Source organism: Aphelocoma coerulescens (genome assembly GCF_041296385.1).
Source record: "Aphelocoma coerulescens isolate FSJ_1873_10779 chromosome Z unlocalized genomic scaffold, UR_Acoe_1.0 ChrZ, whole genome shotgun sequence".
NCBI classification, from domain to species: Eukaryota; Metazoa; Chordata; class Aves; order Passeriformes; family Corvidae; genus Aphelocoma; species Aphelocoma coerulescens.
The window spans coordinates 34,904,656-34,921,445 of NW_027184085.1; the positions used below are offsets into that span (position 1 = coordinate 34,904,656).

The 16,790-nt window shown below is 37.5% G+C and overlaps 1 protein-coding gene across 5 annotated transcripts in view; it reads right to left on the minus strand.

Annotated features, from left to right (window-relative positions):
- Positions 1 to 16,790, minus strand: part of PRUNE2 (prune homolog 2 with BCH domain) — a 137,357-nt gene that overhangs the window by 108,632 nt on the left and 11,935 nt on the right. For all 5 annotated transcript variants that reach the window (XM_069000932.1, XM_069000937.1, XM_069000934.1 and 2 more), the window contains exons 2-3: positions 1,791 to 1,895; positions 1,128 to 1,330 (exon numbers count right to left, since the gene is read on the minus strand). In XM_069000932.1, the coding sequence (XP_068857033.1) occupies positions 1,128 to 1,330; positions 1,791 to 1,895 (308 nt within the window). The remainder of the gene's footprint in view (positions 1 to 1,127; positions 1,331 to 1,790; positions 1,896 to 16,790) is intronic.

Genomic DNA, 16,790 nt, shown 5'->3' on the forward strand with positions numbered 1-16,790 from the left:
AGCCAAAGGACGTCACAGAGGTCCTAGGCCTGTGATTTTTTAAATTAAGTGTTCAGAGTTCTTTTACTGCTTGATATATCACCAAGTACGACATTTTCCTCATCAAAAATCTATAAAAAACTAATAATTTGAAAAAAAATATTTCTACATGTGCTGAAAATAGCCCTCTTTATATAGAGGAGATTTAGGATTTTCCCAACTGAATATTCTGAAACATTACAAAAATTTTTTTTTGCATTTAGATACTTTATGTTTCTGTTTGCAACAGCAGTAACCAAGCCAAACTAATTTTAATCATGAAATACTAACTGCAATTCTTTAGAAGGAAGAAACACAGGAAGTGAGAGTAATAAACAAAAAGCAGATCTTACAGACAATTTTTACTGAGGAGTGAATGATGCAGTGAGCTGATGGCAGTTAACACATCAACACCTATGAGATTCACACATCTCTCTCTTCAGATTTTCCCTGCTTTTAGTCTAATCCATAAACTTCTCAGAGTACAATGGGGCCATAGGATGCTACTTGTCTTAAATGAAGTTCTAAGGAGAGCAGGAAGCAAACAGCATCCTTCACTCTGGGCAAGACAGGCAGACCATTACAAAGAGGGTCTCCATAAAAGATTCACAAGGGTCTTGTAAACAGTCCCTCCTAAAAATGGGCATATGGACTGTGGTCTTACAGAGAGCAACTCTGAGCCTTCTGGAAGGCTGTAGTTGGTAAGGACCACAATAATCCATCAGCCATCTTATCAGCACATATGCAAGTGTCTGGGCACCTGCAAATCAATATAAGACTTTTAAAGGAAAGCTAAGAAGCAGGAAAAAACCCTGATCTCTTATCTACTGGCCACAGGAAACTTCCAGACTATTTGACTCAATTAAATTACCTAATCTGTGTGAAAATACAAGGTTCTTAAAAGTGGAAGTTCCATTAAAAGTGATGCAAAGATGACTGTTCACCCTGTTACATTTACTGAACGTAATGGGAGATAAAATATATCTTAGCTTCTTTGTTTTAGGTCTGTGTTAACATAGCAATATGAACATTAATACAGAAAAAACGTAATTTTTGGAACAGCTCAAACTCACTCAATAAGCCATCTTACTGTACAAAAAACACAATACCTTGTCAGCATGTTGCTGTTTACAAGTGTTAAAGACAATTTCCCTTCAGCATTCAGCTGATGCAAATTGATTTCATCTCGGAAGATATGGAATGACTCTGGGATACTCAGCTCTTCCAAAATAAATCTTGTCTCAGTGAAGTAGCTGAAGTCTCTTCTTGGTATGTTCAACACAGGTAAGCAAAGAACATCAGGAGGACTGACCTGTAACATAGGTGTGAATTTGTCAGAATTGCATAAAATTGGCCCTGTTTTTCATCAGGAAGGTATTTTAGCAGAGTGAGTAGTTAGAAACAGCTTGGATTTTGTGTTTGGGGTTTTCTCCCCTTTACTTAACTAAAAAAAATTTAAATTGTGCTTTTTTTTTGTTCATCTGTCTCTGTTTGCCTCCTAGAGAGTACCTGGGAAACCAGAAGAGGAAAAGGATTAGGGAATGAAGCACAGGACTAATTTTTTCCTGCTATTCAATAAGCCATCTAATAACCACTCATTCATTTTTGTATGGAAAGAAATGTAGATTATTTATCTTTTAAATACTCAACTCTGATAATAAAAAAATCATTGTCCAGAAAAAATGTTTTTAGAGTAACTGATTTAACAATAAGATGTCTGTAACAACCTGGAACAAGTGAATTAAGACCACTCTTTCCAATTTTTCCATTACCTTGTCTAGGAAGTAGGCATAGGCCAGGGTAGAAATAAGTGAATCCAAATCACAGGGTTTATTCCCAAGAACAACATGGACTTTTTCCAGGCGTTTGCTCCTGTTCTGTAACACATGAGAAGACAATTGCCATGAGTGGAAATTATGAGAAAAAGTCAAATCACCACGACATTTCAAGAGACAAGGTAAGTATCAGGCTTTGTTCTCAGTCGTAGCATTTTTCACCACTGGCTGATGGAATGGACATCCTATGGGATCAAACATGCCTTGGCTTCATAGCCCCCAAGAAAGCCAAAAACTAAATTTCACGAGAGACAGTAGTTTAGAATCCAATGAGGTCTGAACCTGACAGAAGCCCTTTTCACAGCAAAGTAACAGATAAGCAGCAGCTTCATGTACATGTGGAAAAAACTTTTCAAAACACCTCACAAATCCATTTAGAAAAACAGTCTAAAAGACACAAAGCAAAATACACAGCAAATAATACGCAGCAAATTTTCATTTTCATTTTACCGTTTTTTCTTTACTCAGCTAAAATCAGTAAATAGACAAAGTAACTGCCTTTCACCATGAATCTTCAGAAGCTGAACACAGATGAAGTACTATGAGTTTTGAATTTTTCTCACTTAATAAAATTTGGAGCCTTCCAAGCAAGAGGAAAAGAGAAGACAAACCTACTGTGTGAAAGCAATGTATTGAACGGAAGGGTCTACCTTCTTTGTAACTGCACACACAGAATATAAGATGAAGTTTTTTCTTGTGCACATCATTGCTGTCAAGCTAGCTGCACAGAAACATTACAGTTTCTTTTCTTTGAATGCTTCTTAATTGGTGGAACATATGTGACTGATGCTAAGAGACATGTTTCATAAACAAATACATACAAGTAAACATTTTTGTTGTTGGAGTGTACAGGCTGATGTACTTCTTGCTACTTTTAATTGGAATTCTGGATATCAAATAAAATCTTAGTCTTTCAACAGAAGCATATAATTATTACATTACCCTCAATAATTATAAATGTGCAATTTTTTTTAAGGTAACCTTTTCTCTCTATGTCCAGTCTTAGTTCTACCTGGATATAAGGAATAAACTTAGGTTCTCTTTCCTGTAACAGAAGACAGCCATCAAAATACGTTTGGGTAACAAATCCAGGACACATTCTCCATTTCCCATATATCAGGAAAGACAGACAGCTTTCTGCACAATACAATGACTGGAACACATATGTTCATTTATGCTCTAAGTCTTCATGAGCAATAAACTGTCTCCATGTACCTCTTTTCAATATGATTTCTGTAATATGTTCTTCTGCAGCATGCACTTCTGATTGATTTGACACCATAAAGAATGAAAATAAAGCTCATGAGCTCATCCTTCTTTTAGTACTCTGTAATTAATTTCTTCATAATATCTAACCTAAACCTGCCCTTTTCCAGTTTAAGGCCACTCCCCCTTGTCCTATCACTATATGTCCTCATCAAAAGTCCCTCTCCAGGTTTCTTGTAGGGCCCCTTTAGGTAGCAGAATGCTGCTCTAAGGTCTTCCTGCAGCCTTCTCCAGGCTGAACATTCCCAACTCTCTGAGCCTGTCTTCATAAGAGCTGCTCCAGCCCTCTGATCGACTTAATGGATCTCCTCCGGACTCCAACAGGTCCATGTCCTTATTTTGGGGACCCCAGAGCTGGATGCAGTGTTCCAGGTGGGGTCTCACCAGAGCAGAGCAGAGGGGTAGAATCCCCTCCCTGGCCCTGCTGCCCATGCTGATTTGGATGCAGCCCAGGACACAATTGGCTTTCTGGGCTGTGAGAACACATTGCCAAGTCATACTGAGCTTTTTTCCACAAACACCCACAAGTCTTTCTCCTCAGGGCTGCTCTCAGTCCCTCTCCACCCAGCCTGTGTTTGTGCTCGGCATTGCCCTGTCCCAGGTGCAGCACCTTGCACATGTTCTTGTGGCTCATGAGGCTTGCCCAGGCCCATCTCTCAAGCCTGTCAAGGTCCCTCTGTGACAGAGACAGTGATCAGTGATACTTTTCCCCCCACCTTTCCTGCTTTTCACTGAGCAGAATTTTCTTCTCCTCTCCTTCCCCTCTTGCAGATCCAAGACACATGATTTCACCAATATTTCATTTCGCTGCGTGTAGCGGAATGAATGGCTTTTTACCATCTAACTGTTATTTAGTAAAAATAACCCTCCAAATACTCTCCACATATACTGTCCATAAATGCAACCCTGAAGTACGCCATCCAAGCATACCGCTTATCTTACAGGTCTGAGACTGCTTCCTCTTTCACCATCTCAGATACAAGTCTGCTTGGTCTGCTGCACACTAATCGGCTACCTTCAGGAGAAGCAGGCCCAGGGAAGTAAGAGGGAAGTAAGGCTTCCTCTCACAGGTGTTTCCAAGCAAAAATCCAGGCAGAGAAGCCCACAATCCAGAAGACAAAGATGCATAAGCCCAGTAAGGTTTAAGCTACAATAGCACTAAAATGTGATTACCTCCTGCAGTTATCACAGCTAAACCTGAGTGGAAACATGAACTGTCAGTATCTCTAAGAATTAAAAAATTTAGGAAGTTAATGATGAAGCTAGAACTCTTAAATTAAACTACATAGGAGACCAGTGATTTCTCTTCATGCTGATGAGCTTTTGTTCAGCTAGATTCAAGATAAACTGTAAAATGCACAAACACTGGATGCCTGGGATAAAATGAATTAAAGAAATTATGTGTCTTTTTCAGATGGCATCAGTCAGGATAATGCAATTTAGATCAAACCTGCATAGATTAACATTCACTTACTGTGCTCAGGAAAGAGATTTATAAACATTAGGCTACTTCTGCAATCTACTAAGAGATCCGAGTCTCAGATATTTACTACGAAGAAACACTCATATCTGTTCGGTTTTGACATCTATTAACACATAAAAGCGTTAGTATGACAACTGCATCTTTATGCAACTGCAGTAAAAATATCATTTATTGGTTGCTACCTGTATCAAACAGCTGATACATTCAAACATACTCCAATACTGGCAATCAGGTTTGTAAAAATTTTGCCTAGGACAAGTAACTACAGTGATTGATCAAACTACAATATTCCAGTCAAAAATTACATTATCTCTACTTTTTTTTTCTTCTGTTAATAGAGAAGATGAAGTGATCTTGCAAGATAATAAATACTGAAGACTCATCCTAGTATAAACAGGAATGCCTACAAAATGCTCACTGTATCAAAGCAAAAAAACTTCTCCCGTTCCTTCATAAACGTTCACCCCACACAAACACAGCACAAATGCACACCCAGCAGCCACACACAGCCTTGCTTTCTGAGCCACTACTTCCTTTTTGCCTTAAATTTCACTAGTTCTGTCCTTAAACTGTAATGAAATCACTGTATTTTACTGCACGGAGTGGGACAGCACTTGTCAAGCACAGCAATTCTTTGAAGAAACAACATGGCTCAACAGAAGCATTTTAAAAAGGAAGAAGCTAAGGAATCACATAGCAATATACAGTGTCAGATACAACACTGAAAGCTTTTCCAGCCTTGTGGCTGAAGCACCAGCCAGGGGGTACAAGCTTCACAGACACAGCTTCCCCGGAGGTGCACAGGGGAAAATCCTAACTATTCCAAATAAAGGCCAAGATAATAAAAAATCTGTCTTTCCATATTTAAAGCCATCAATTCACACGAGAGAGGATTTTTGTACCTACTTAGTAGGTGTGGAATTCTACCTCCAAACCAGAGGTAGAATTGAGTAGTCATTTCGGAGTGCAACTTGCATCTGCCTTATAGTATCAGACAGTATTATGCTTCCAGCAGCCTGAGGGCTTGTAACACGATTATGCATCTCTGTTGTCAAAGAAATGGCTTTAAGCCAAAGCAAAGTCAATTTAATATTTCATGCAAAGTTCAAGTTAGTTAAATACTTAGTAAGTCTGTTCACAAGAAAGCTGTATACTGGCCTGGAAAAAAACAGATATTCTCTTATCCTAAAAACAGATATAAGAGATAATCCTTGTTTTCTCCCATTTTTGAGGACAATCAAAAAAAATTATAGTATTTCTCTGCCCCTGTAGTATCCCATTTATCATGTACAGTAAATGACACATAGTAATCTAAAGTACTAGCTGTCAAATACCTGGTTACATAATGATTCTTCCCTAAGGAAAACAGGTGTAATTGCAAAAATTTTAAGTGTGACATACTTTAATCATTACCTATTGAATATCTGTTGTATAGTTTTGCTTTACTTACAAATCTGAAAAAAAAAACCCCTTTACAGAAAAGATCAATACCACTAGAAGAACAAAATATAAAACAAAAGGGGGATTTTCTAATTCCACACCATCCAATTTTGTGTGGGAGACACGGCCTTACAAATAACACAAACAAAAGTGGAAGGATCAAAAACTCAACACTGTCCTCAGAAATGGCTCGATAGGCATAAAATGTTACCTGATACTTTGCCTTGAATAAGATATGATAAGAAAAAGCTATGACTAGTCTATAACAAAGGCTAGGAGAAGGTCTTCACACCTTAGTTGTCATACATAGAGCTTGTACCCATAATTTATCCAATCGTACTTGCACTCTGATGGTGAGTGCACTTCACACAGCAGGTTGAACACAGCCTTATGATTATGTCTGCTCTTCTGAAATTAGTATTTTAGAAGCGATATGTAAGAGTCAAGCTCTTGATAGAAGGGGTTTTATTTTAAAATGTTGCTTCCCAAATTCACAACATTCCACAGAATGATGATGTTCCTTCAAAATTAATGATGGAAATGAGGCAGGTTAACTATCTGACAAGCCAGCCAGGCAAAAAGTCTTATCTTTAGATTGTTCCTGGAATTTCCACAGGACAGGAATTCTCTTTTCCAGCCATTTCTAATCAAAAAATGGCATGGTCAGCTATTGCTGATGAGAATGCAGTTCAGTATTTCTGTATTACCAACAGGTTCTGATTTGGAATTCTGCAGGCAGACAAACTTAACACTGTTCGAGAAATAATTCTTAGGAACTGCAAACATTTACTCTCTTTTCACTTTTAGTTCATGTTATAGCCTGTAACTGTAGGCAAGTCTGCTCTGCCTGTTTTTGAAATACCTTCTCTCTAGCTTATTACAAACATTTATTCACATTGCAAAAATCCAGAAATGAACAATGATTTCTACATCAAGTTTTCATTTGAAAAAGAATAGCTGGAGTAATCAAATAATGCATAAATTCCATTTAAATATAAAAAAAGAAGCACTACAGAATTGAGAACATCAATCAAAATCTTGTTGGCTCCTTTTAAAATTAGACTTATTCCATCAATTGGTTTGGCATTGATTTTTCACCATGTTTTATAAGCGTTACATGTTCACACTCTCCTGCTTCTCCAAATTTTTGCCGAATCAACATTTGAGACAGCACTTCCACTTGATCATGGAGTGCATGCATTTGGAATGCTCAATAGTAAGTGGTTTTCAAACTGAATCGTGCATGGGGTACATATATATGCCCACATTCCATACATTTTGAAAGTCTGACTTTGACACCATGTGTTTGGATCCCATCTTTGCTGCTATATCAAGGTAAAAAGTGCATTAAGTCAGACAGACATTAAATATGCTTCCTCTTAGAGAATTAAAGAAACCTAAATTTGTATTATGTAAGATAAATAAAATGATAAAGCAAATACTTATTTTAATGGCCTTAGGCTCAGTAACAGTATCACATTACTCTTCCTGCAAAGACAAAACAGGATATGATCTACTATGGCTGAAAAAGGAAAATATTCTCAGCCAATGATTATTTAAGCTTGACTCAGCAGTACTTCAACAGTCTGTCAATAGGATTCTCTATGATAGAAGTTATTAAAACAAAAATTAAAGTCTCTCTCTTTCACTTGTGCAGCATTAACTCATTTGTTGTTCAAATTAACCTGTCTTGCATGGGATTAGTGCTCTCACCTAATAACTGAGTATACAGCATACAGAAATTCAACTTCGCAAAAGAACAAGTTATATTCCTATTCCAGATCATCTTTAGTGTCTAAAGTGTCTAAATCAAGTCTAAGCCAACAACCCAGTGGAAATACCATTAGTGAGCAAGAAAATCATACCTCAAAGAGATGATCAGGCCAAAGTCACATCAACTTTTACCTTTCTTGTTCAACAGCTTATTATCATACTATAATTCTAAAATGTCTTTGGTTTTTTACCCATTCTCTGGTGAGAATGATGCCGAAAAGATGCCAGTTTTTGTTTTCACTTTTGCTTTGTTTTGTTTTTTTTAACTTCAGGATTATTTCAGTTGCTCTTTCTTATTCCACACTGAAAAGCAGAAACCTACTGCTTTGTAGCAACCAGTAGTGCTCTGCTCTGCCTCTCTATACACCACTCCACAAAAACTCCTTTATTATCATTGGCAGCTTCTTTTTCCATGAGGGAATTGTATTGTTGGAATATGATTTACTCCTGTTGTCCTCCTGAATGATAGATATTTGGCTGATTTGATGTATAAACTGAGCACAGAATAAAAATTGTAATACTGTGCTTGTTAGTAAAACGACAGTGCACTCAGAATAAAACCTGGCTTTAAAAAAAAATCTGGGTTTTTTTATTTGTAATGTTATGAGAATAAAAACATATGCTTCATTATGAGAATGCAGTCTTTCTACTCATACAGTGATTAGTTATGTCTATAGTATTTAGATCTCTGAATTGTCCGCACTATAATACTGTCAGAGCCACAGACATATTGCAAATGAGAAAGAGAAAATGCATAATGACATTCCTGTATTACTTTTAACATGGATATGATTTCAGTGTAGGGCTAGTCACTAATAAAATTATCTTGCTTTAATACCTAATACTTATTTTCTCATAGATGACACTACAGCAATAGAAATTTAGACATAGTTTACTTGGTAAGTACATCGGGGTTCAGGCTAGGGATAGAGACAATGTTACCTCTTGGACACATATGCAAAGATGTAATACATATATCAGAAATATCCACGTATGAAGTGATCCTCTTTCTCTGATTATTTGGGCTGTGTCCAGGTATCCAGACTGCTCATGAAATCCAAAGAGGTCATTAATACAGTGACCCACTGAGCACTTCTTGGAGCAGTGTGAAACTACTTTGGTCAATTTGCTTTAGCAAAAAATTCAATTCAGATGTTCTCTACCATGACACACCTCTCCTTCAGCATAACCAAAGAGGCATAACCTATGTCAATACTATTGAACTAAGACCTCCACATGCACTGAGGTGACTGAGGTCTTCTCAGTCACTCATGCTCCGTTCCTTTTGCACCAGCTATCTTTTTCCAGAGCAGAATCATGCAAAAATGTGCCACTGATGTCTTCAAAGCCACACTTGTGAGATTTAGGGGTGGAACCTGCATTCCATTTCATCAGCTAATACCAGTGTATTTCAATAATCCTAGACATCAATAATCCTAGATGTATTGCCTCTGCAGCTCTGACGGACATTGCTCTTGTGATGGCAAATAGCCTCCACAGAGCTTTCGGAATTGCTCTCAGGTGACAAAGTATGTTTCAGCATAAACATTACCCAAAACCTTGTCTGAATCAGACTTCCCCATCTACCCCTAAAGCACTAAGAAAACATTTAAACATATTTCCTTGATATCATTTGGCTCACTGCAGATTTTTGCTGTGTTTTAAGCACACTATTGACTGCATTAAATAACCTCATAATCACATTTAAAGGCTTACTGATCTAGTGCCACCAATATACTAAAATATATGATAACAAATGCAGTCAGCATTTTCCATACCATATGCTTGTAAATGTTATTCTGCAGGGAACCAATTAAAACTATGGAAAATTTGGAACACAGACATATGGAACAAAACAAAGCAACTTATCTTGTCACCATGGTGCTTGCTCAGTACATCGATTAGGGAATGGTGATATTATAGGACAAACAAATGTCACTTTAATTAAAGTATGCTGAAAGGCAATATACAATAGCAATCTAAAACATTAGTTTTTGCTGTGCTGATGTTAGTTTTCCTTCTAATTAGATAAAACAGGTAAAATACCCTCCTGAGCAGGAAAAATAAAATAAATCCACAAATATTTCTATTTGAAGTAATGCAACACTAATCCTAATTTACTGAAAAACTTCCTCTTTTAACATCAATGAGAAAAAGGTAGGAAACTGAAACAGAATGTTTGGGTTTCAGGAAAAACATTTAAAATACTGCTAAGCATATAGGATTTTTTAGGGAAAAATAAGTTTAAGCAGGGACTTAAGAGTTTTTCTGTTAAAATTTTGTGCATCAGGGAAAATAGTGAATCTAATCCTTGTACTTGTCTAGCACAATTGACAATGTAAAAATAATAAAAGAATTGGAAGAAATAACAATCACTTTAAAGCAAAAAGTTATCGGGAGGCAGAATCATGGTTACCTCATTGCCAAGGAAATTTGGGAAAGATCTATAGGAGGAAATATGCTCAAACTTGCATTTCCCATTCCTTCTTCCACTTAAGAGTTCAGCACTGCAGTAGATAAGGTCCCACAAAGCACCACAGTGCCCATTAAAAAGATTAAGAACCTTGAGGTTACATATTTGGGTAAGACTCCTGTCTTATTACTCTTGTATTATGCCAATGACACCTTGAACTGGCATACAGATGATGATATTGCAAACAATATTTATGATGATGATGATTATTTTCCCTCTGAAACACATCTCCATTTCACATTACTTTGTTTCAACATAGAATATATGTGTAACTGAGCCATGTTTTTAATTTAATGTACTAGAACAAGTGGTACAGAGGGGAAAAAAAAAAAGAATTAATTCTGCAGTTATCAAGTAATGTTCCAGCACAGACAAGATCTGTCAAGAACTGCAATACAATAAACACATCTTCCCCATATAGAATTATAGATAGCAACAATTGTCACTAACTACAAAAAATCCCCACCTTGAATGGAGGGAAAACTACATTAATGGTAAGTAGGATATTGATTGCACAAACTCTTATCTACCACAGTAGTTCAATTTAATCTCCTAAAAGGTGTGTTATAGAGAGTTGAACCACAGAACTAGAGAGTATACAGTTTTAGAAATTATCTTTATGGTAAGCATATCAACTTCTGCTTTAAAAGTATGGAAAATATTACACACAACCATGTAAAGTGTAATTACAAAGTAAACTAAAGCACTGTTTGTATTATAAAGCTTTAAAACTATTTTTTAAGGGTATCACATTATTTCAGTCAATAAAATTTGGTAAGCACTAACATAATATAACAGCAACAAACACAACTATAAGGGGTTTCTTAAATTTAAGATTCGGCTCAGTTTCATTAATTTTGATTAAGGTTTTCACAATGTATTATTTCAGATTTTATTACAGAGAAGGAAACAGGAGATATAAATTGACAAATTCACATATGAAGAGACATTAATGACTGATTAAGACATCATCCTCAATGATTTTTGCTGAATCCTCTTACTTAACACCAAAATGGGTAATTCATCATCCCTGGCAAATCTGCTGCCCTAGCTAATTCAAAAGACAAGAAATATTTAAAAAAGAAAATGGAAAAAATATGGTTAAAACAAACAAAATGAATTACATGAATAGTTCAACTTTTACCTTTCAGTATCTCCTAATTTTGTACTGAAGACACTTTCATGTATTTTAAATCTATGAAAAACAGTGATATCTGTGCCCTCCCCCACAGAGGGGCTTGCTAGATTCTCTCAACAGTCCAGGTCTTGGTTTCAAATTGAAGAGCATACTGTTGGGAAAAGCAATCTCCATGGATTTCTGTGCCTACTGTGGTTAAGAAGAAACGGTCCAAAGGTAAGGAGAAGTAAGTATGCTAGCAAAGAACAATCTTTTTCTCAGGCTTACCTTACTTTCACTAAACCACAGAGCTCAAAACTTGCTTAAACTCTGATTCTGAATGTAAAAAAATCCAAGGTACAACATCCTTCCTAGGTCTCACGTCTCTGGGAGTGCGGGGAAGAAAACCCTCAACCAACAACAAAAAAAAAAAAAAAAAAAAAAAAAAAAAGGCAAAAAAACCAGCATAAAAGTACAAAAAAACACAAAAAAAGCCAACACAAACCAAAAAAATACCCCCAAAAAACCCCTACAAACAAGCAAACAAAAAGCAAAACAAAAATCACACCAAAAAAAACCCACAAACCCCCCTCCAAAAACCCACAAACAAAAACAAAAACAAAAAAACCCTTATGTCCATAAAAGGGACATATACAAGCCAAAATATGCTCACAGCATCCAGGCCCAGATTTTCCTACTGGTAAACTCTGAGGACGCTGGTAGGGCATCTAGAACTGTAATTTGAGCTCACCTCACTGACTAGCAACACAACTTATTCCATCTCACAGACACGCATTTTGTGCCAATAAGACAATTCCTGTATTTTTAGTTATAAGAATGCTACAAAGCATGAACTAAAATTTCTCTGAATCCTCAAGGTGTTTAAGATGTTAAAGGGATTCACTGCCCTTGGAGATACTGACAAGCATCCAGATAAACCCTTGTCAGAAGAGGAACAGTGGTAACATTAGAAACTGGTGATGATTTCACAGCTTTGCAGTGTAAGGTCACTCTCTGCTCCCAGTCTGATTTTTTTTTAGCTTATTATTCCTGCTTAGTTAATTGCATACATCTCAGCAGATCAGAGGACCATTACAGAGTATTTTGCGTAACATAAGTATTTTGCACTGAAAGAACAAATGGAGTAACTACATGTAGCTTTCTTTCCCTTATATGGGAAGCATATACTAGCCTTGTACTGCTGTTGAAAGGGTATCTGTTCAGCATTAATGGAATTAGGAAAGTCTATGAAAAATAAACAAACCGTAATTCTTTCATTTCTTTTACCAGCTAAGTAGAACAATAATTTTTGTTAGCATCAGCCAAAGAGGACATGGTATAATGGCAATATAATTATATGCAGTCATATTTGAACATTTGATCCCTAGCTGTAGAGGAAGTACATACATATAAGCACCAACATATATATTACCACTCTGGAATAAAAAAAGCTTGTCATGTCATTAAAACAGACATACTGACTTAAAAGAGATTTGAGATACTCTACCACAAGATATAAGTAAGCTATTTAAATTTATAGAAACCTACAGAGGGTTTATGATTTGAGACATCTATTACACACAGCAATGTATGAGAAGCAAATATTGAGAATGAGGTCTACTTACAAAAATAAAAATAGACTGCTATGCCTGTCTGAGGAGAGCCACACTTGCTGAAATCACATAAATTTTGCACTCCTGTGATTTAAAGCCCAGCCTTACAAATACCTTGTAATGATGTCCATTAATTTGGGGAATCAAGATGTTAACAATTATAGTAGTTAGTATCCCAATTACATCAAAATTAGAAGTTTAAATTGTATTTAATTTTTTCCTTAAAACCAGCCTGTAAGATATACAAATATCAACATATAGCCATGTTTTAACAAAAATATTACTTAAATTACCTGTTTTCTTATGAAGGGTATACTATGAAGCGTTTGGGCTGTCTAATATTCTTAACATAACATTAGCGAGAAAATCTGCAGTTCTTACTCCACTGACAGTTAGTCTGTGAAGTCAATGTGATACAAAACTATAGCTGTACTTAACAATAAGATGAAACTCAAAATGACATTTAAAAATGCACAACACAAGGAAAGTTCATAACACAGGTAAATGAAATCTACACCTAACTGCTCCTCATAAGGGAATTCTCTTTGCAGCATAAAATGTTGTTTTTTTAATGCTTCAGCATAAAAAACAACATTCCAGAGAATGCAGGAGAAAATATTTAATAAAAATAATTTACAAAATTACAAGAATATTTAATAATATATAACACCTCAGAAAAAAACTGCGATCAGTTTTGGATGCCTTTGGATATATGAATACTTCGGAAATAGTAGGACACAGAAGACAGATACCACCGCTAAGTAATTCCTTCATCCCTCTTGGCTAAGTGATACTAAGAGAATGACAGTACCCAAAAATTAAACTAATGGAGTCTCAGTATAAACATCTGAAAGGGAGAAAGGGAAAGGGGGAGAAAGGGAAAGGGGGAGAAAGGGAAAGGGGGAGAAAGGGAAAGGGGGAGAAAGGGAAAGGGGGAGAAAGGGAAAGGGGGAGAAAGGGAAAGGGGGAGAAAGGGAAAGGGGGAGAAAGGGAAAGGGGGAGAAAGGGAAAGGGGGAGAAAGGGAAAGGGGGAGAAAGGGAAAGGGGGAGAAAGGGAAAGGGGGAGAAAGGGAAAGGGGGAGAAAGGGAAAGGGGGAGAAAGGGAAAGGGGGAGAAAGGGAAAGGGGGAGAAAGGGAAAGGGGGAGAAAGGGAAAGGGGGAGAAAGGGAAAGGGGGAGAAAGGGAAAGGGGGAGAAAGGGAAAGGGGGAGAAAGGGAAAGGGGGAGAAAGGGAAAGGGGGAGAAAGGGAAAGGGGGAGAAAGGGAAAGGGGGAGAAAGGGAAAGGGGGAGAAAGGGAAAGGGGGAGAAAGGGAAAGGGGGAGAAAGGGAAAGGGGGAGAAAGGGAAAGGGGGAGAAAGGGAAAGGGGGAGAAAGGGAAAGGGGGAGAAAGGGAAAGGGGGAGAAAGGGAAAGGGGGAGAAAGGGAAAGGGGGAGAAAGGGAAAGGGGGAGAAAGGGAAAGGGGGAGAAAGGGAAAGGGGGAGAAAGGGAAAGGGGGAAAAAGGGAAAGGGGAAAAAGGGAAAGGGGGAAAAAGGGAAAGGGGGAAAAGGGAAAGGGGAAAAGTATTAGGTGCTGCACGACAGGCCACCCTGTCAAAAATAGAAATAACGTTGTGGTTCAGCACGACCTTCTTCAGAAACAATAGAGAAACCTTTTTTCCACAGATTACTCAGCAGGGGAAGATATGAGCACCAAAGATGAGAGAGAGAGGAAAACTCTCTCTGTGACTGGAAACACCCTATTTTCAACTGACATTTGATTCCCTTAATTTACACTGTTCCCTGGCCTCCCAGTACAATGATCTAATTTATGCAGGTGTTTGTGTAACAGCTAACCAGGAAAAAGACCTAGCTACTAAAGCTCAGTGGGTCTGAGCTACTTTAAACTTTATGCATGTTGATTCATATTAATTAAATGCCCTCAGAAACATTTGCAATTATGGCAAGTTGGGACACTCTGTAACAAAAGTAACCAAAAATTGCAGACAAAGAATGTAAATGTAGAAAAAATAAGTTTCCATGATTCAAGTTAAGTTTGTGAGTTTATTTAGACTTTTGACAGAATCAGAGATTAAATAGGACACTTCTGCTTTTAATAAATACAACCATTCTACTTTCACTTTTGTCTTTTGGTAGGTTTAGATCTATTAGTTGCTACGGAGGTTTGTTTTGTGGGAGGAAAGGTGTATAGGTATATTTTTGCTGGAGTTTTTTGTTGTGGTTGGAGGTTTCTTTGGTTGTTTTTTGTTTGTTGGGGGATTTTTTTGTGTAAGTGTATCATACTCGGTCCCTGGCCTGCACCCTGTCTTACTCAGCAATCATGCCAAATAAGGTTCCAGAATCTCCAGCAATCTATTCATAACTTAAATGTGTCACATCATGCCCTTGCTCAAAATAGTGTTAACAAACAGGGATAGAATGGGACTTGCAAGTACCCAAGTACTTCTGTAAAGATGCAGAAACGGGAAGAAAATTCCCTTGCCCTGTCTGTTACCTATTTCTACAGACTTCTGTTTACTTTTTTTACAGAAGTGGTTTCTAACTCTCAGTGCAGATAACATGCTCTCCTACCACACACCAAACTAATTCACACCAAACCAGCACAAAAATGAGTTACTTTCTGAACATTCAGCAGTGTGCAAAGGAGTCCTCAAAACAAATGCTGTGGAGGGTTACTCTTCCAAAAAACAAAGAAAAGAGGTGTATCTGAATTGGGAAGCAGGCCACTTCTGAGCTTCTCTGGACTGTCACAGATGAACAGACTATTGTGAGGGCTACATCTTTTTAACGTGAAGATAACTGTGTACAGTCTCAATGACTCCCAGTCACCTGTTCTGTCTATTGCAGCTGTGTATTCTGCTGGCATCTCTGAGGGATGGAGCTTATCCTGTCCTTCCTGTTAAAAATGACAAGCCAGTTGACTTGAAATGCTTTCTAAAGAATCTGTGATGCTCTGAAAGTATCTGTTCATTACACACTTATTAATATCCAGGCTTGGAAACACATGCAAGAGTATATCAAATTATGGCCACAAAGAAAACAGACCTACTTTAGATTTTGTAGAAAAGCTTGAAAAAAATTGTTTACCATACTTCCTTTTGTTTCAAAGGAAGAATTAAAAGCTCTTCATATTTCACAGAATCATAAAATCCTGGAATATTGCAAGCTGGAAGGTATTCATGGGGCCATCAAGTCAAACTCCCTGATTCTTGCAGGACTACTCAACACCAAACCAGATGACTAAGATCATCACCCAGACTCTCCTTGAATTCTGAGAGGCTTTGACACTGTGAACACTTCCCTGAGAAGCCTGTTCAGTGACTGACCACCCTCTCTCTCAGCAAAGAACCTTTTCTAATGTCCTGCCTGAACTTCCCCTGACACAGGGTCTTTCCATTTTCTTATGATCTATCACTGCTCACAAGGAGAGATCAGCAGCTCCCCTGCCACCGCCCTGTCGGGGTCTCACCTCAGCCTTCTCTTCCCTCAAGCTGAGCAAACCAAGTGACCTCAGATATTCCGTGGAAGTCTTGCCCTCAATGCCCTCAAATTTTTCCTTCAAATCAAAGTGAAAATAGAGCATTAACAGTACTTTATTTCTTTAACAGTGTTTCTCAGAAAGGCAAAAGCTATAGCTTGCCATATGGGCATAAGGAAAGCCTAGTTTCTTCCTTTAGAGGTGGAAATTTACCTAAGAGGTCCGTGTTTCTAATACTTATAAAAGATTCCAACTGGACCAGTCTTACTCAATTAGGTCTCTATTCCCATTACGTC